Source organism: Xiphias gladius, chromosome 1 (assembly GCF_016859285.1).
Source record: "Xiphias gladius isolate SHS-SW01 ecotype Sanya breed wild chromosome 1, ASM1685928v1, whole genome shotgun sequence".
In the NCBI taxonomy this organism is placed as follows: Eukaryota; Metazoa; Chordata; class Actinopteri; order Istiophoriformes; family Xiphiidae; genus Xiphias; species Xiphias gladius.
Window position 1 is genome coordinate 32,487,586 of NC_053400.1, and position 14,733 is coordinate 32,502,318.

Genomic DNA, 14,733 nt, shown 5'->3' on the forward strand with positions numbered 1-14,733 from the left:
TCAACAGCTGATCAGACTCTACGTAGGATTTAATAAATGGTATGCCATAGTAAGAAAGCAGCTGTAAATGTTAACAAATAGTTTATAAACAGATGTTGGTCCAGATATTTCTGCAGCCCTTTTTTCAGAAGATGAACGGTCAAATAGTCCATTGGAGAGGAGGATTTTCCACAACCTGGCAACCCACACGTTGTTCCTTATTAATGACTTATAACTGATCTATAAAGCATTAGTAAAGGATCTATTAATGAAGCCATTAATTACAGCTTCTAAACCCCTTTATAAATGAAAGAAATTGGTACTAAATTGGGGGATAGCCTGATGTCAGATGTGTGGATCTTTTAAACCAAACTAATGAGAGAAATACTAGGTCAGAATTAGGATATAATGGCTTTTTTTTTTCTAAGTGAAATTTATGAGATAATTTCCATTTTTTTAAAAACTTTTCACTGAAATATCGATCTACTGACTTAAAAAGTCATTATTTATTAGGACACACCAACTCCATAATTTGACTTTCTCTCTCATAGTTTTGACCTAGTGTCTCATATTGACATAATTTTGATTTTCCATGACTAGCCTTATTATTATTTTTTTTATTAATGTTTTCGTCTTTCCTAACATTTCATATGAGATTTTTTTTTCTTTCTTGTGGTTTGGGATTAGAAATTTTTTTTTTTTGTTTTTTTTGTATCCTTCACAGCCAGAGTATCCGCGGTTATATCAGTGGCTGCACTGGTTGTTTTTATTTGTTTGTTTGGGACATTAAAAACCAAATAAACACAATAACACAGACAAGGAACGAACGCACGCATGTATTTAAGAAAAAGGAACTTTAAAAAAAAGCCAATTCGTAAGTACGGCGGTCGTTACGTGACCGCAGCACCGGCAGTGACGTCACTGGCGACCGGACTGAGCCTCACGTGACGCGGACTCCGCTCGAGTCAGCTGATAAAAAAGTCGCTCGTCGCCGTCGACAACAACAACTGGAAGTGCTCGGTCATCCCGGGAGTCCTTGGGGGTTTTGTTTTTTGTTTTAACGGCCCAACCACCACCACCGCCGCGATGAGGAGCTTGTTCCTGGTCGTTTTCGCGGCATTAGCCCTGACCAACGACGCGCTGGTCCGGTAAGTGACGGGAGACCCGCTGGCGTTTTAAAAAAAAAACCGCAGGGGGGTTTTAAACCCACACGCCCGTTGGGGACCGTCGCTAGCTTACAAGGTGTTAACTCTTGTTACCTAACACTCGGCCTCGGGCTGGTGGTGGTCGTGGGCGAGCTCCGTGCTCGGCTTCAGAAAGGTAAAATGCTATTTAGCTTCCCTCTCCGGTACTCTGCTCCGCGCGTGTGATCGCTGCCCTTTGTCACGGTCCGATCTCGTGACGCCGGTGGTGGGGGTCGGAGGGGTCCGGAGTCACCGGTGGCGGTGGAGAAGACCACGTCTTTGGTCTCTCTCTGCGTTTTGACAAGACAAGAAGCGATGATCTGGAGACCGAAGACCGGTCCGAGCCGGGGGCTGGAGTGGAGCCATGTCATCTGCAGAGAGGGGAAAAACCCCCGCGTTGAGGAGGAAGAGTGGACAGTGTGGAGGGGAGAATAGTCTCCAGGAGCTCGTTCACGATGCAGGCGGGTCGTTCCCCACTTTAATGTTCACCATGACCCTTTGCCACAGGTCGAGCAGGCTACAGAAAGAAACAAGGGGCCTGGCCGGTCGGTGTAAAGACTTCGGGTTCCCACTGGTTCGCAGCCACCGTGGCCCAGTTTTAATAAATCCAGACATCCCTGTGTTATCGTGCAGGAAAATAAAGGGCGAGACTTGCTCACGCCCCAGACCGGGGCACCTCGGTCCTGCAGCTCTCCCACAACCAGTCAAACCTAAAACCCAGGACCCTCATTTTGATGGCATGTGCCCATTTTAGCCATTTACCTGGAAAAAGCTTTGGGTTAACCTGCAAATACTGTGTCATCCGTAAGTGCTGGGAAGAAACCGGGGCTTTTCTGTCATTCGTGGTGCCCAGTCAGTTCATCACAGAGCGGCCGCAGTCAGTCAGCTAATCAATAAGCAAGTATTTTACTTATTGATGATCATTTCAATCATTCCACCACCTTTTTGCTGTATTTTTTTTATTTTTATAAATGGTCCAAAATGCTACAGCCAGCCTTCAAAAGACAAAATGCAGGGGGCACGTCAAGTGTTGGCCTCTGTCCTTTTTTAGCCGCCGCCGGAGTTAGACAAAACGTTTTGAATTGGTACCTGTCAGGCAGTACACGGTGGAGCCCCCCGAGGACATTTCAGAATTGTCGTGTCCTTAAAGTCTCTCGTTCACTCGCTAACCGTTGTCTATCTGATGATTCAAGACCGACTCAATGAGGGCAGACTCTGCATTTTCCGTCTCAGACTGTGAACTTTGGAAGAGATTAACAGATTTCTCGGGGCTCTATTAAAATCCAACGCTGTTGTTTTTGCTCTTGTGTTATTTGTATTTTGATTATATTTCGTGGCTACTATCCTGCCTGTTTGATATTGTTCCAAAAATGCTTTTATCGAGAAATATTTTGTGACTTTCCTTCCAGAAAGTGCTATATGAATGAATCATTACTTTGGTTGCAGGCGAGTAAGCAATTCTTAAGACCTGGTTCTAGGCTGCTTGTAACGTGCACACGTTGTGATTTTTGACATCATATAAACTTAAAAATGTCAGGCAGATTCATTGATAACGAAACGATTGTGAGCTGCAGCCCCTTTGCTCTGCTTTCTACTTTTCAAAAAGCCTGAGGGAAGCGATATGGCGGCCTGCTGGTCTAGAATGGAGTCGGTCACGTGTTTGTCTCCCACAACGGCCATTTGTTCAGTGAAACTCTGCAGACACTGAAGTTAATAGTATCAGCAATATGAATACAGCGTAAATAGAAGTACTAATAGAATATTTGCTCCTAGTTTAATATTTAATTTCTTCAGGGGGAAAACGTTGCTGATGCCTAAAGCAAATAGTTGACTCTTCATGACTCCTTACAGTTAAACGCTTGAAATATATTGAAATATTGACTTAATGGGGGCATTGATTGATTGATTGATTGACAGATGGGTGACATTTTGGTGACAGGCGTTGCTGCATTATGTATAGCACTTCTAAACACTCTGAAGGATAACGCTGTGCAGAACTGGGTCAACTATTATCTCCAAGGCCGCCACAGTCTGTGTTGGAATTTTAGATTTTGAAGCAACCTGTTGGTCAGACTGAATTTCCATTGCGTTTTGTACTCTTCAAACTCAAATAAACCTTCTTCTTAAATCCTTTTTTTCTTTGTTTACGTTTCTTCCCTCCAGAATTCCCTTAAAGAAATTCCGTTCCATCAGACGTGAGTTGACAGACTCGGGGAGAAGAGCAGAGGAGCTTTTGGCTGACAAACACTCCCTTAAGTACAACCATGGCTTCCCCTCCAGTAATGGACCCACTCCAGAAACCCTGAAGAACTACCTTGACGTAAGCATCACTCTCCAAACCACTGACCTGTGGACCCCTTAAGTCTTCCCCTTCCCCAATGCACCGGGAGAGCCACAACAAAGGTCCTCTTGTGTTGTGACTGCCTCTGCCCTTTTTTATAAAATCCTCCCAGCTGACTGGAAAATTGGTCTTGCCTATCATGACCAGTAAATCTGCTGCAAACAAAGGATTTTAGAAAGGCCGATTCAGTCTGATGTAGGTTAATATCAGCTCCGAAGCGATGACACGTTGAAACCGCCAGAAGAGGAACTTTTGCGTAATGACCGCTGAGTCAGTGTTGGCTCCTGACCTGTAAGCCTCTTTGCCCTTGTCAGCTGACAGAAAGTTTGTTTTCTCTCGGTTTTACCTTTTTATCTTCAGTAATGACATGAGTCAGCCTTTCAAGACTGCATGAGGGTGTCAGACAGACTTTCTTATTACAGTCTGGTAATCATCTTCCTAGCTGCCGTTCTTCAGTAGGTTTCAGTAGCTTTTAAAATTCCTAAAAAACATTGAATTCAGTCTCCTCAAGAAAGGCCTGAGAAGGTATTAAAAAGTCCTAAATTTAATGGACAAAAGTCTTAAATATTTTCTCTTGCCTGCTGTTTTTTTTTTTTTTTCCCCAAGTTATTTCTTTTATCTTTTAATATGACCAAAAATAGCAGCAGGTCAAAAAACTTTTTTTTTTTTTTTTTTGGAAAAATGATATAAGCAGCAGTAGTTGCTGTTTTGATGGTCTAAACGATTAATTGACTAATTGTGGCAGCTCTGAAAATAATTATTTCTACTTTTTAATCCATTTATCCACTTTGCTGCTTATCCAGGTCCAGGTTGAATTAATTTAGTAGAAATAATCAGTAGAAATAATTGTTATATCCTGCTGAGAAGCACTAAAAATGTGATATAATGATAAATTCTTGCAGTCCAGATTGTCTCTACTGGTTTCAATATGATGGTGCAACAATTTATTCTATGTGGTGTTAAAAAGGTCTTTTATCACAGCTATCGTTACTGGAGTGTGATCCATATCTGTCATTTTACGCCTGCACTCTTCTAGTGGTATCTGGCTGTTTTTTTTTACAGTTTTTGTTTTGGTTTGTCCAGGTTTTGAGATTTCTGTCTCAAGTGCAATACAATGGCATTTTGTATGTTTTTTAATATTTAAAGTGTAATGTGGAGGCAGAAATCCCAAAACTGATCATTCAAAATCTGCGTAAACAGAACCAAAACGATCTAATCGGCCAGATACCACTGGAGGTAAGTGAGGGGGGGTGTTATATAATTTCTGTAATTTGGTTGAGTCAATCACAGAAAAAAATCAGAAAGATATTCAACTTCTGCATTTTGCCTAGAAAAAGGAAGGGGACCTCGAGGACCAAATGACTTGACAGAAATGACGGTTTTGGCCCAAGTGGCTTCAGTCACACGAAACGGAAGTTTGCATCAGCTCCTAATTTTATGGAGTAATCATTTGCCTCGCTCAGTGCAACTGTGAAACTAAAACGACTGATTGATTGACATGAGTCCAACTATGTGACCTGCGTCCTAATAACATTCGCTGACAGCTGCTGACACAACAGCTGTAAGGCCCCATCAGCAATGAGATCCGGACGGACGGACGGTCTGGTGTTGCCTTGCTTTGTGCAGTCAGGCTTTGGCGACCATGTTTTAATCAGCAGACCTGCTCAGTTTCTCTGCTGCGGTAGAAATAACCAGTTTTCTGCCCTGAGAGATTATTGCAGGTATTTTCCTGAGTACATAAGATTAGCCGCAGAATGATGTGTTCTCTCAGTTGGATTTATGTACTGGTGGGTTTTTTAAAGACCAAATTCTTCTTTGGAGTCCGGGAAATAGCAGCTAAATCTCCACAGGCTTTCAGGACACTGGTGGTGGTTGTTAATAATAATCATAAACACGTTTTTCTTTTCGTTTTTACCAGGCCCAGTATTACGGTGATATCGCCCTGGGTACCCCTCCTCAGACCTTCAGTGTGGTGTTTGACACGGGTTCCTCCAACCTGTGGGTGCCCTCAGTCCACTGCTCCCTCCTAGACATCGCATGCCGTAAGTTAACCAATGTCGTCTCCCCACGGATACAGTGGCAGTGCGTCAGCTGTCACGTAATATTGCTGTAGTGCACGTAGTCTCTGTAAAATGTTGTAGCTTCTGATTTGCAGTAAACACAACACCTCTTTCCGCAGTGCTTCACCACAAATATAATTCTGGCAAGTCCAGCACATACGTGAAGAACGGCACCGCCTTTGCCATCCAGTATGGATCTGGCAGTTTGTCGGGCTACCTCAGTCAGGACACGTGCACAGTAAGCTCGTCTCACACATCAGCACTGTCACAGTAAACTGTGCTCATGTGAAATTCTCTAACCTGTGTTTTTTTTTTTTAAATATAAATATCTGTTTCTAGATTGGAGACATATCAGTGGACAAACAGGTTTTCGGAGAAGCCATCAAGCAGCCCGGCGTGGCCTTTATCGCAGCCAAGTTTGATGGGATCCTCGGCATGGCCTACCCACGCATCTCTGTGGACGGGGTGGCACCGGTCTTTGACAACATCATGAGCCAGAAGAAGGTGGAGAAGAACATCTTCTCCTTCTACCTGAACAGGTGGGACCACAGAACTAAAAAGCCCGTAACTAAAGGTGTGGCTGTTGTCACAGGTTCGGCTTTTGTTTCCGCTGGACTCCGCCCGCTTATGGGACGAGTTCCAGGCACTGTCAGGGTGAGGGAATGAAGCATTACAAAGATGGCAATCGATAAGGCCTGACGTGTGGTTAGATAAGCACTGCAAGGAGGGTTGTTTCAATATACATGTGATATTCTGATCCGTGTCTGACACGTGTGCTCCTGCTTTTTATTCGCCTGCTTGAACTGTAAATTGCGTGCACCGCGCTGGGGAGTACATCACTAGTTTAAATACATTTATCTGTGACTTTTGGGTTGCTCGGGTATTGTCATTTCCAGGTTCCACTCCCTCCCTCATTGTTTTCTACCCCCAGTCTCTTCACTGCCAAAGTCTTCTGATAGAATCAGGATAGAATCCAGCAGCGGGATGGGTTTTTCTGACTGTAGAAAAGAGAGAGAGAGAGAGAGACCGGCCGACCGGCCAACCGACGTGTCCCAAGGGACAAGTCAGCCTGGAGGGAGCTTGTCTGCTGGTCTGTTCTGTCGAAACCCTACTGCAGGTCCTCAGACCCTCAGAAGCTAAACGGTTAACTCAATAAAGTGAGGAGAAGTGATGGACAGTGTGCGGGATTCTTTGCTTTCAAGATGCACCTGTGACTGAGACTTCACGGTGCAAAAGAAATTTTCGACCTGATGATACTTGACATTTAAAAAGTCACTTTGTGCAAACAAGGAAGAAAAAGTTTATCAGCACCACATCAGCGTATAAAAATGATGATGTTTGTTCTGGCGTCTGAAGCAGTGTTGCCTGTTCAATGTTGTTTGTCCAAAACGCCCTGGTTTGTCAGACACAGTGGGCAAGTAAGGCAGGACCTAAAACCTAGACCTTAGTCAGTCCCTCTAGTGGCACAGAGCTAAGACAGGTGTTTAGCATTTTATTGTCCTTGTAAATCCAGAACCAGTAGAGCCGGTAGCAATATGTCTTTGGGATTTTGTTCAGTACAGTCATCATCTGCTGTTGTTCCCTCTCAGTCTTTCCTGTTTTAAAGCCTGTTTTCCTGCAGGAGGTATGTATGATGCACTTACAGCCCCTTTCCGCTGCAGGAACTTAACCCGTAACCTGGGACTTCCCTACAGTGAAACTTGAACCTTGTCAGGCTTTGCTACCAGGTTCCTCCTAGCGTTTCCATTGCACTTGACAAACGGGGACCTTTTTAAATATACGTCATTAAAAGAGCTACAGCGGGACAGCCCGTGTCATTTTTATATGCTCTTTGGTAGGTGAGTGAAGTGAGTAAGATGAGCAGTTGATGGTCAGATCACAATGGAACAAGTGGTCCCAGGTCCCTGCTGCCAGTCAGTGGTCCAAAATGGCATCTGGTGCATCAAACCCCTTCATAGTTTGCTCCACTCTGTGTTGTCAGCCTTTTATTTTTCTGTAATCTAGTTTTATCTTGTTTTTTCTCTCCTGCACTGTTTGGTTTGTGTTTCATGTTGAGTGGCCTCCTCTCCCCACAAACTAATGAGGGCCTGGACCACCAAGTTGCTAAAGATTAAGTCGTAAAATGGTGGTTTCTGTTGTTGTGTTTGCATGTAGCCGTCCTCCTCGTGATGTGACAGCGCATCCGCTCCACCAGTAACAGTCAGCGGCACAGCCGGCAACCCCTGGTTTTAACACCACCTTCTGATCAGTGGCAAAACGTAGTCAACAGTAGGCAGGTGGACAAAGTGGAAACAAAAGCGAAACCGACGGCTACAACTTATGTTACGTTTTGATACTTTCCTGCCGTGGAAAAGGGCAAATATTCAGTTGAGAAGCTGCACTAGACTGCACATGCTGGCCAAACTGACCTGGTAATACTGACCGCGGCTCACGTTAGCCGAGCTGAGTCCCTCAAATGTTGTTACCGCAGAAATCCTCTGACCAACAATGTACAAGCATCTGTGGCTGGGTAATGATGCTTGTGTCAGTAGAGGGCCACTGATAATGGCAGATAAGAAGAATGTGCAGATGGATCATTCTCACAAACATGGTGATTTACACAAAGTCCAAGTAGGAAAACATATGACAACATTTCTTGTACTTATCTGAGTTTAGTGTCTGAATGGTTTTGTTTAATTTTTTTTTTTTTTTCTCTAAAGGCTTTTCTAAAATTATGAATTTGTTCTTTGGGTAAATTTCTAGATTAGGTGGTGGCCAATTTTTAACACACATACATACATGTCTATTTACCTGGACAGTAACATATTTTTTAATGTTAACAATGGGGGAGCTGACTGTGTAATGTAAAATGGGTCGCTCATGGCAACCAACAGAGAATTATCACCCGACTCTGGAGCTCAGTGTAGCAATTTAGCATCTTTTAGCTCATTATTTTGGTTTCATGTCGCGCAGCCTTACTGTACAGTTCAACCGTGTTTCCAGCAGCAGCAGCAGCAGCAAACAAGGTCTGGAAAGCCACTGTCCCCTACCTGCCCAGCAGCGAACAGCAGACAGACACAGTTAGCGATTATCTGGTGGAGAAAGCGGAACATTCAGCAGCTGAAGGGCCAGAGGTTTTTCACAGGAGATGGTGGAATCGGTATTTTTCTCCAAATGAATGCTAATGTTGCTCCGTGTCTGCTGCTCTAATGGTCCTTTTTAACAACAGAAATGTTTTGGACTTTGAATGTGAGCATGTGAAAACTGGTAACGGTCTAAAGGAGCTGAATTCAATGGTCGCTCAAATAAAAACCTGTACCGGCTTCTTAAAAAATTTTTTTTTGCTTTTGTTTTTTTAATCTGAACATGGTGCCATGTAGCCATGATGATAGCTGTGATTTTATTTGCTGTTATTTCTCACTATGGCAGTGGTTGAGAGAGAAGTATGTGGACTATCAAGAGTAATAAGGACAGTTTCTGAAGAATTTTTCAAACTTAACCTAAATATAACAAATGTATATTTTTCTAAGTGTCTCCATATAAAAACCAAACTATCTGCACGGCTCTTGTTTTTTGGTAATTTGGGTAAACCAACACTTTGACGCCACCGTTAAACACCGTTTTATCCCGGTGTTTGACTCCTGTGGCGACAGCGAGATCTGAGTTCATGTCTTCTCTCCTCTCAGGAACCCAGACACTGCGCCCGGCGGCGAGCTGCTGCTGGGAGGAACCGACCCCAAATACTACAGCGGCGACTTCAACTACGTCAACATCACCCGCCAGGCCTACTGGCAGATCCACATGGACAAGTGAGTGCTCACATATTTCACCCGCAGATCGTGATATTGGGTCATCAGGTCAGGTCATCATCATTTTAAAAAGTAAGGCTTAGTTATCGTTCCTCTGAATGGTCACCCACAGCAGCAACGAGGGGAACAAACAGTAGTTATCAAACTTTTATTAAAAACACTCTTGGGGGGGGGGGGGCACGTCTGAGAAGTCCCAGCTTCTCAGACGTGGCGATGTGCTGCTATTCTGTTTTCTATATCATGGTTAATGAATAACTTTGGGTTTCTGATCAGACAAAACAGTCAGACAAAACAAGGACTTTAGAAACATCCCCTTGAGTGCCCGGAAATTAGGATGGGCAGCTTTTCACTCTTTTCTTCCATTCAGACTAAATGATTAATGGAAAAATAATCAACGGATCATAAATTGCTGCTAAAATAACTTAGTTGCAGCCTTAATTACATGCTCCACTAACTGTGTAATTTCCAGACCTCCTTGGCAACGTGACACAGTGATGCTGTTACTGTACTTTGAATACTGAAACGTGTGTGTGTGTGTGTGTGTGTAACAGGATGGTAGTGGGCAGCCAGCTGACCCTGTGCAAGGGCGGCTGCGAGGCCATCGTGGACACGGGGACGTCTCTGATCACCGGCCCCTCCGCCGAGGTCAAGGCCCTGCAGAAAGCCATCGGAGCCATTCCGCTCATCCAGGGAGAGGTGAGATAAACACAACAGGCCTCACCTGGCCCCACCGATGAAGAGGCACTGAAAGAAAGAAGGAAAAGTTCAAATACACACAACTTATTCAAGTTATCTTCTCACATTGGTCTAACAGTACATTTTCACCGGTGTCAGCGCACAGGTAGTTCTGGAAAATGATTTCTTGATCTGTCTAAGGGGGATTAATTACCACTAAGCCTTATGGCTGCACCAGCTACTAACAGGCCATCACGTAACTTGAATCCCTTGATGCCAACAAACAGGAAAAGATGCAGGCCTTACCTGAACCAGGGTGAACTTGGCTCACTTGGTTCCAGCGGTTTCATGTCACTTGTCCCCTGCACCATCGAGGGGGGCAGGGCTGAGCTTCTGGTCCACTGTCAAACTGTGCGCTGGGCTCAGCATTCGCTAAATTTAGGTTAAGTTGACGCAGATAGAAACAAAAAACAAATTCTTCAGGGATGTGTGTTGTTATTGTCCCTCACAACCTCTCCTATCTACAGCACGTCTCCGCTTTTGCATTTGTTTTTCCTTCCCCTCCTCTGTCTTTGTCTTCTGGCGTCTAACAGGGTCACATTAGATGAGACCCGCCTTCTTGACCTTTGGCAACCAATCAGTAGAACAAATGAGCATGTGACCATGACACTGATCACCGTCGCCATCTTGTTGCCTCTAAGAAAAGATTCTCACGTCAGTGTCTTAAACAAACCGGTTAAATGACATAAAAGTGCTCTATAGTAGTTGCTATATGCTAAAATTACTTATTATTATTATTATTATTATTATTATTATTATTATTATTATTATTATTATTATTATTTATGTCTGATTTTTCAGAACATTTATTAAATAATGAAAAAGTGTTTTGTTGTTTTTTTTATTCCCCCATTTCAGTGACTAGGAAATCAAACACAAACTTGGAGTTGCCACAAGTTTATAAGCACAACCTTTTCTGCCAGGAAAGATTTTGAGAATAAGACAAGCAGAGACGATTAGTAAATTAAATGTTTTTCTTTTTTGAATTGTTGGTCAGACAAAACAAGCAGTTTAATAAAATCACCTGGGGCTTAGGCAATGTTTTTTTTAACTTCTTCTGACCTTTTTATAGACCAAACCGATTAGTCAGTCAATTGAGAAAATAATCGTTTCACAAAGATTTAATCAAGCTTGGTGAGTTTGTTGCAATAATAATGGCTGCATGCATGTAGTTATGAGTTCATTTATTTTAGTTTCCTTTTTATTGCCTTGTATTTTTCCAAAGTTTTAACTTCAGCTGATGGCAGCAGGTGTCAGTGTCCATTTACTGTATTTTTGTTACTTGACGTCCATATACCAGATTTAACTGCCACAAAACGGATTTAGTTTTTTACCTTCATTTTCCAGTCATGTCTGTTTTTCTAGTTAGAACCACGAGGTTCATAAGTGAACTGTGCATTGAAGTGAATGCCGGTTGTGTTTCAGTACATGGTGAGCTGCGACAAGATCCCATCGCTGCCTGTCATCACCTTCAGCATGGGCGGACAGAGCTACAGTCTGACCGGAGAGCAGTATGTCCTCAAGGTGAGGCCGTGTGCAGGCGAAGTTGTTTGTTATCCAGCAGGGGGCGACGCAGACTCAGCCCCAGCAGTAACAATGCAACACTGTGACTCATGTTGTGTCATGAAAAACCAAACAAGTGCAGCTTTGTTTCCTTTGGCAAAGCCAGGAGGAGGCTGCTTTGTTGCCCGAGGCGTGTTAACACAAGATTCATGTAGTTGTATGTTTTTCTCATTCCTCCGGACTCTCAACACTAGACTCAATTTATTTATATTTTATATCGTCAGAACCTTGCAGCAGCCATGACTCTGTCTTTTTCCTCTTCCTGTCATCCAGGAGAGTCAGGCTGGAAAGACCATTTGTCTGAGCGGCTTCATGGGTCTGGACATCCCCGCCCCTGCTGGGCCCCTGTGGATTCTGGGAGATGTATTCATCGGCCAGTACTACACCGTCTTCGACCGAGAAAACAACAGGGTGGGCTTTGCTAAGTCCAAGTAAACACATCCAGCACCAGAGCAACTCCTTCAAGTGCAAAGCTAAAAATCCAAGTTATGTGACACAAACCTGAGCTGCACGTTTTCTGTTGCTTCGCATTCAACAAGGTATTTAGCAATAGATTTGGTGTAGACCCTTAATGCACTGATTTCCAGCAGCGTGCCTGAAGCAGATTGGAGAGTTGCTGGTTGTGTGGTGGGTTTTTATGATCAGGGATCAGCTGACTGTATTGGTACTGCCCTTTTCAAACGTTTTTAATTTTTTTTTTTTTTTTTTTTTAAATCAGGGATTTGTTTTAAACTGAACACTTTTAATTTGCATTTTAGGAGGAAGTTGGTCCTCTACTACTGAGTTTGACGTATGTGATTGTGATTGGCCTCAATAAACACTTTTTAAAAGATAATCTGCTCGTACTGTGTTATGAAGCTTTAATAATGGCTAAATCCTTGTTTAGGTTAAAAAGCAGCAGTGAGTTTCACCAGGCTTGTAGCTGCTCCTCCGGGGTTTTCTTATGAACACTAGCCTTAAGGAAAAAGTTCAGCAGTTTGGGAAATATGCTTCTTCATTCATTGATTCACCGGGCAGATTTAGTTACCTTTTGGACACAGCCAGGCTAACCGTTTCCACCTGTTTCCAGTCGTTGCGAAGAGCTAAGCTAGCCTGCTGCTGGCTGTAGCTCCGTATCTAATTTTCTCACCCGACTCTCGGCAAGAGCGCAAACGAGTGTGCATTTCCCAGAATGTTGAACTATTCTAAGTTATGTATGAGAATTTCCTTTAGGCCACGGGTGTTAAAACTTTGTGCAGGAAAAATGAATTTACAACCAGTGAACCGATCCCTAGACTCAACAAATCCTTAAAACTTTATTATTCCTCACGGGCACTCTACATCACTTTAATGTACAAAAAGTCAACGATACATTAACCAAAAGATTTATCCATAAACTAGTTATTTTACTGAACATGCTCAATAAAATAAAGTCCACATAGAAAAAGTCCTTTCAGCGGTTTAGTATTCAGTAGATAAAGTTTCTCTTCAAATATATTTTTCACCGTAAAATCCAGAAAACACGGGTTCAGTTTAGTAAAGCTTGTACAGAAATCCTGACAGCACTACAGTGACCAGCTTCGCTGCAAACAAATCCCTCATCACTCATTGGCCCTTTTTTGGTTTGACTCGTCGTGCTGATCTGACCGGAGATGACAGAGTAGGAGTGTGTGTGATGCGGCTAAAACCTGTTACAGTATATTTAATCGTGTGTTTCAATACCGATGCGCTGTTTCCTGTGATGAAGTGAATTTCCAGGAAATTCAACCCAGAAACCGTTCATAAAACACACAACATAACCAAATGGGGAAAGTCTGTTTTTGGCTAATGAAGCTAATTAAATAGAGGACAAATAGGGGGACCTCACCACATGACTGGGTCAAAGCCTAGTATATGGCTGGCCTGTGTATGGTCAATGTGTGAAATTGAGGACGTAGCTGAAAATTTCAATTTTCGTTTCAATTCAATTTTTATCCCCAGAACTGTTGGGGAACCGCTGTAAACAATTGCTGTTAATGGAAGGTGGCTAAAGCCTGCTGGAAAAGTCGCTACATGTCGCAATAGGCTAATTAGCATATTCATATTCTGCCTGGTGTCGGCTGTATCGTCCTACTCTCTGCACCACCACGTACAGTGTTTTAATACATCTGAGTTCCCAACAAAGCTGTTCTCATTGACATGTTTTTCTGTTCCTGTTGTCAGACGACGGAACCAGTATGAAACGGCGACTGAAGCGCGGCCCGTTAAGAAAACATGTTAACCAGCAGTCACTTCCAAAGCCATTTCCAAGCCACTGCTCTGCTCTGCTAAAATCCTGATTTTTAAAACCGCGACGTCATCTGACTAAATCACTTTCTAATAAGGCACCATTTATAACAGGTTTATTAATGATTAACAAGTATTTACTAATGCGTTATAGATCAATTGTAAGCCATTAACAGCAGCAACACTTGCAGTGTTTGTTTTCTTTTTTCAGCTCTTTAGTTGATCAGCTCGACCGCTCCAGTGAGTCATTTGACCGTTTATAACTGCAGACTTTATTATAAAAACCCATTATTAACAACTTATTAACCTAAATAACTTCAGGTGACTCACTAACTTTTGCTGAAGTCTTAATAGAAAGAGAAACCTTTGACCCTTTATTAATGACTTACCGCCAAGGAAGGCAAGTCAGTTTTATTTATATCCACTCAAAATCACAAATTCTCCTCAAAGGGCTTTACACTTCCTACCGCATGAAACAGGATAGAGGGGGTTAAGATGGAAAGATTTTTGCTCCAGCTGCAACAATTAGTCTATCAACAGAAAATGAACGGGCAGCCATTTTGATAATCGATTAATCATTTTTTTGGTCATTTCGTAAGCAAGGATGGCGAAGCTTAGATGGCTCCGGCGGATCAGATGTGAGAAAATGTTGTGCATTTCATTGTCTTACATTAAAACAAACGTCATATCTTTGGGTTTTGAACTTGAACTGTTAGTTGGACAAAACAAGGAATGTGAAGACATCACCTTTGGCTTTAGGAAACTGCGATGAGCACTTTTAACTGTTTTCTGATGTTTTATACACCAGACAGTTATTCGATTAATTGATGATGAAAAGA

General features: G+C 42.8%; 1 protein-coding gene across 1 annotated transcript; it reads left to right on the forward strand.

Annotated features, from left to right (window-relative positions):
- Nucleotides 1-914: 914 nt before the first annotated feature.
- Nucleotides 915-12,485, forward strand: ctsd (cathepsin D). The gene is made up of 9 exons (XM_040129463.1): nucleotides 915-1,127; nucleotides 3,327-3,483; nucleotides 5,423-5,546; nucleotides 5,684-5,802; nucleotides 5,904-6,103; nucleotides 9,230-9,352; nucleotides 9,904-10,048; nucleotides 11,513-11,611; nucleotides 11,924-12,485. The coding sequence occupies exons 1-9, from the start codon at nucleotides 1,066-1,068 to the stop codon at nucleotides 12,083-12,085; spliced, it is 1,191 nt and encodes a 396-aa protein (XP_039985397.1). The 5' UTR covers nucleotides 915-1,065; the 3' UTR covers nucleotides 12,086-12,485.
- Nucleotides 12,486-14,733: the final 2,248 nt, after the last annotated feature.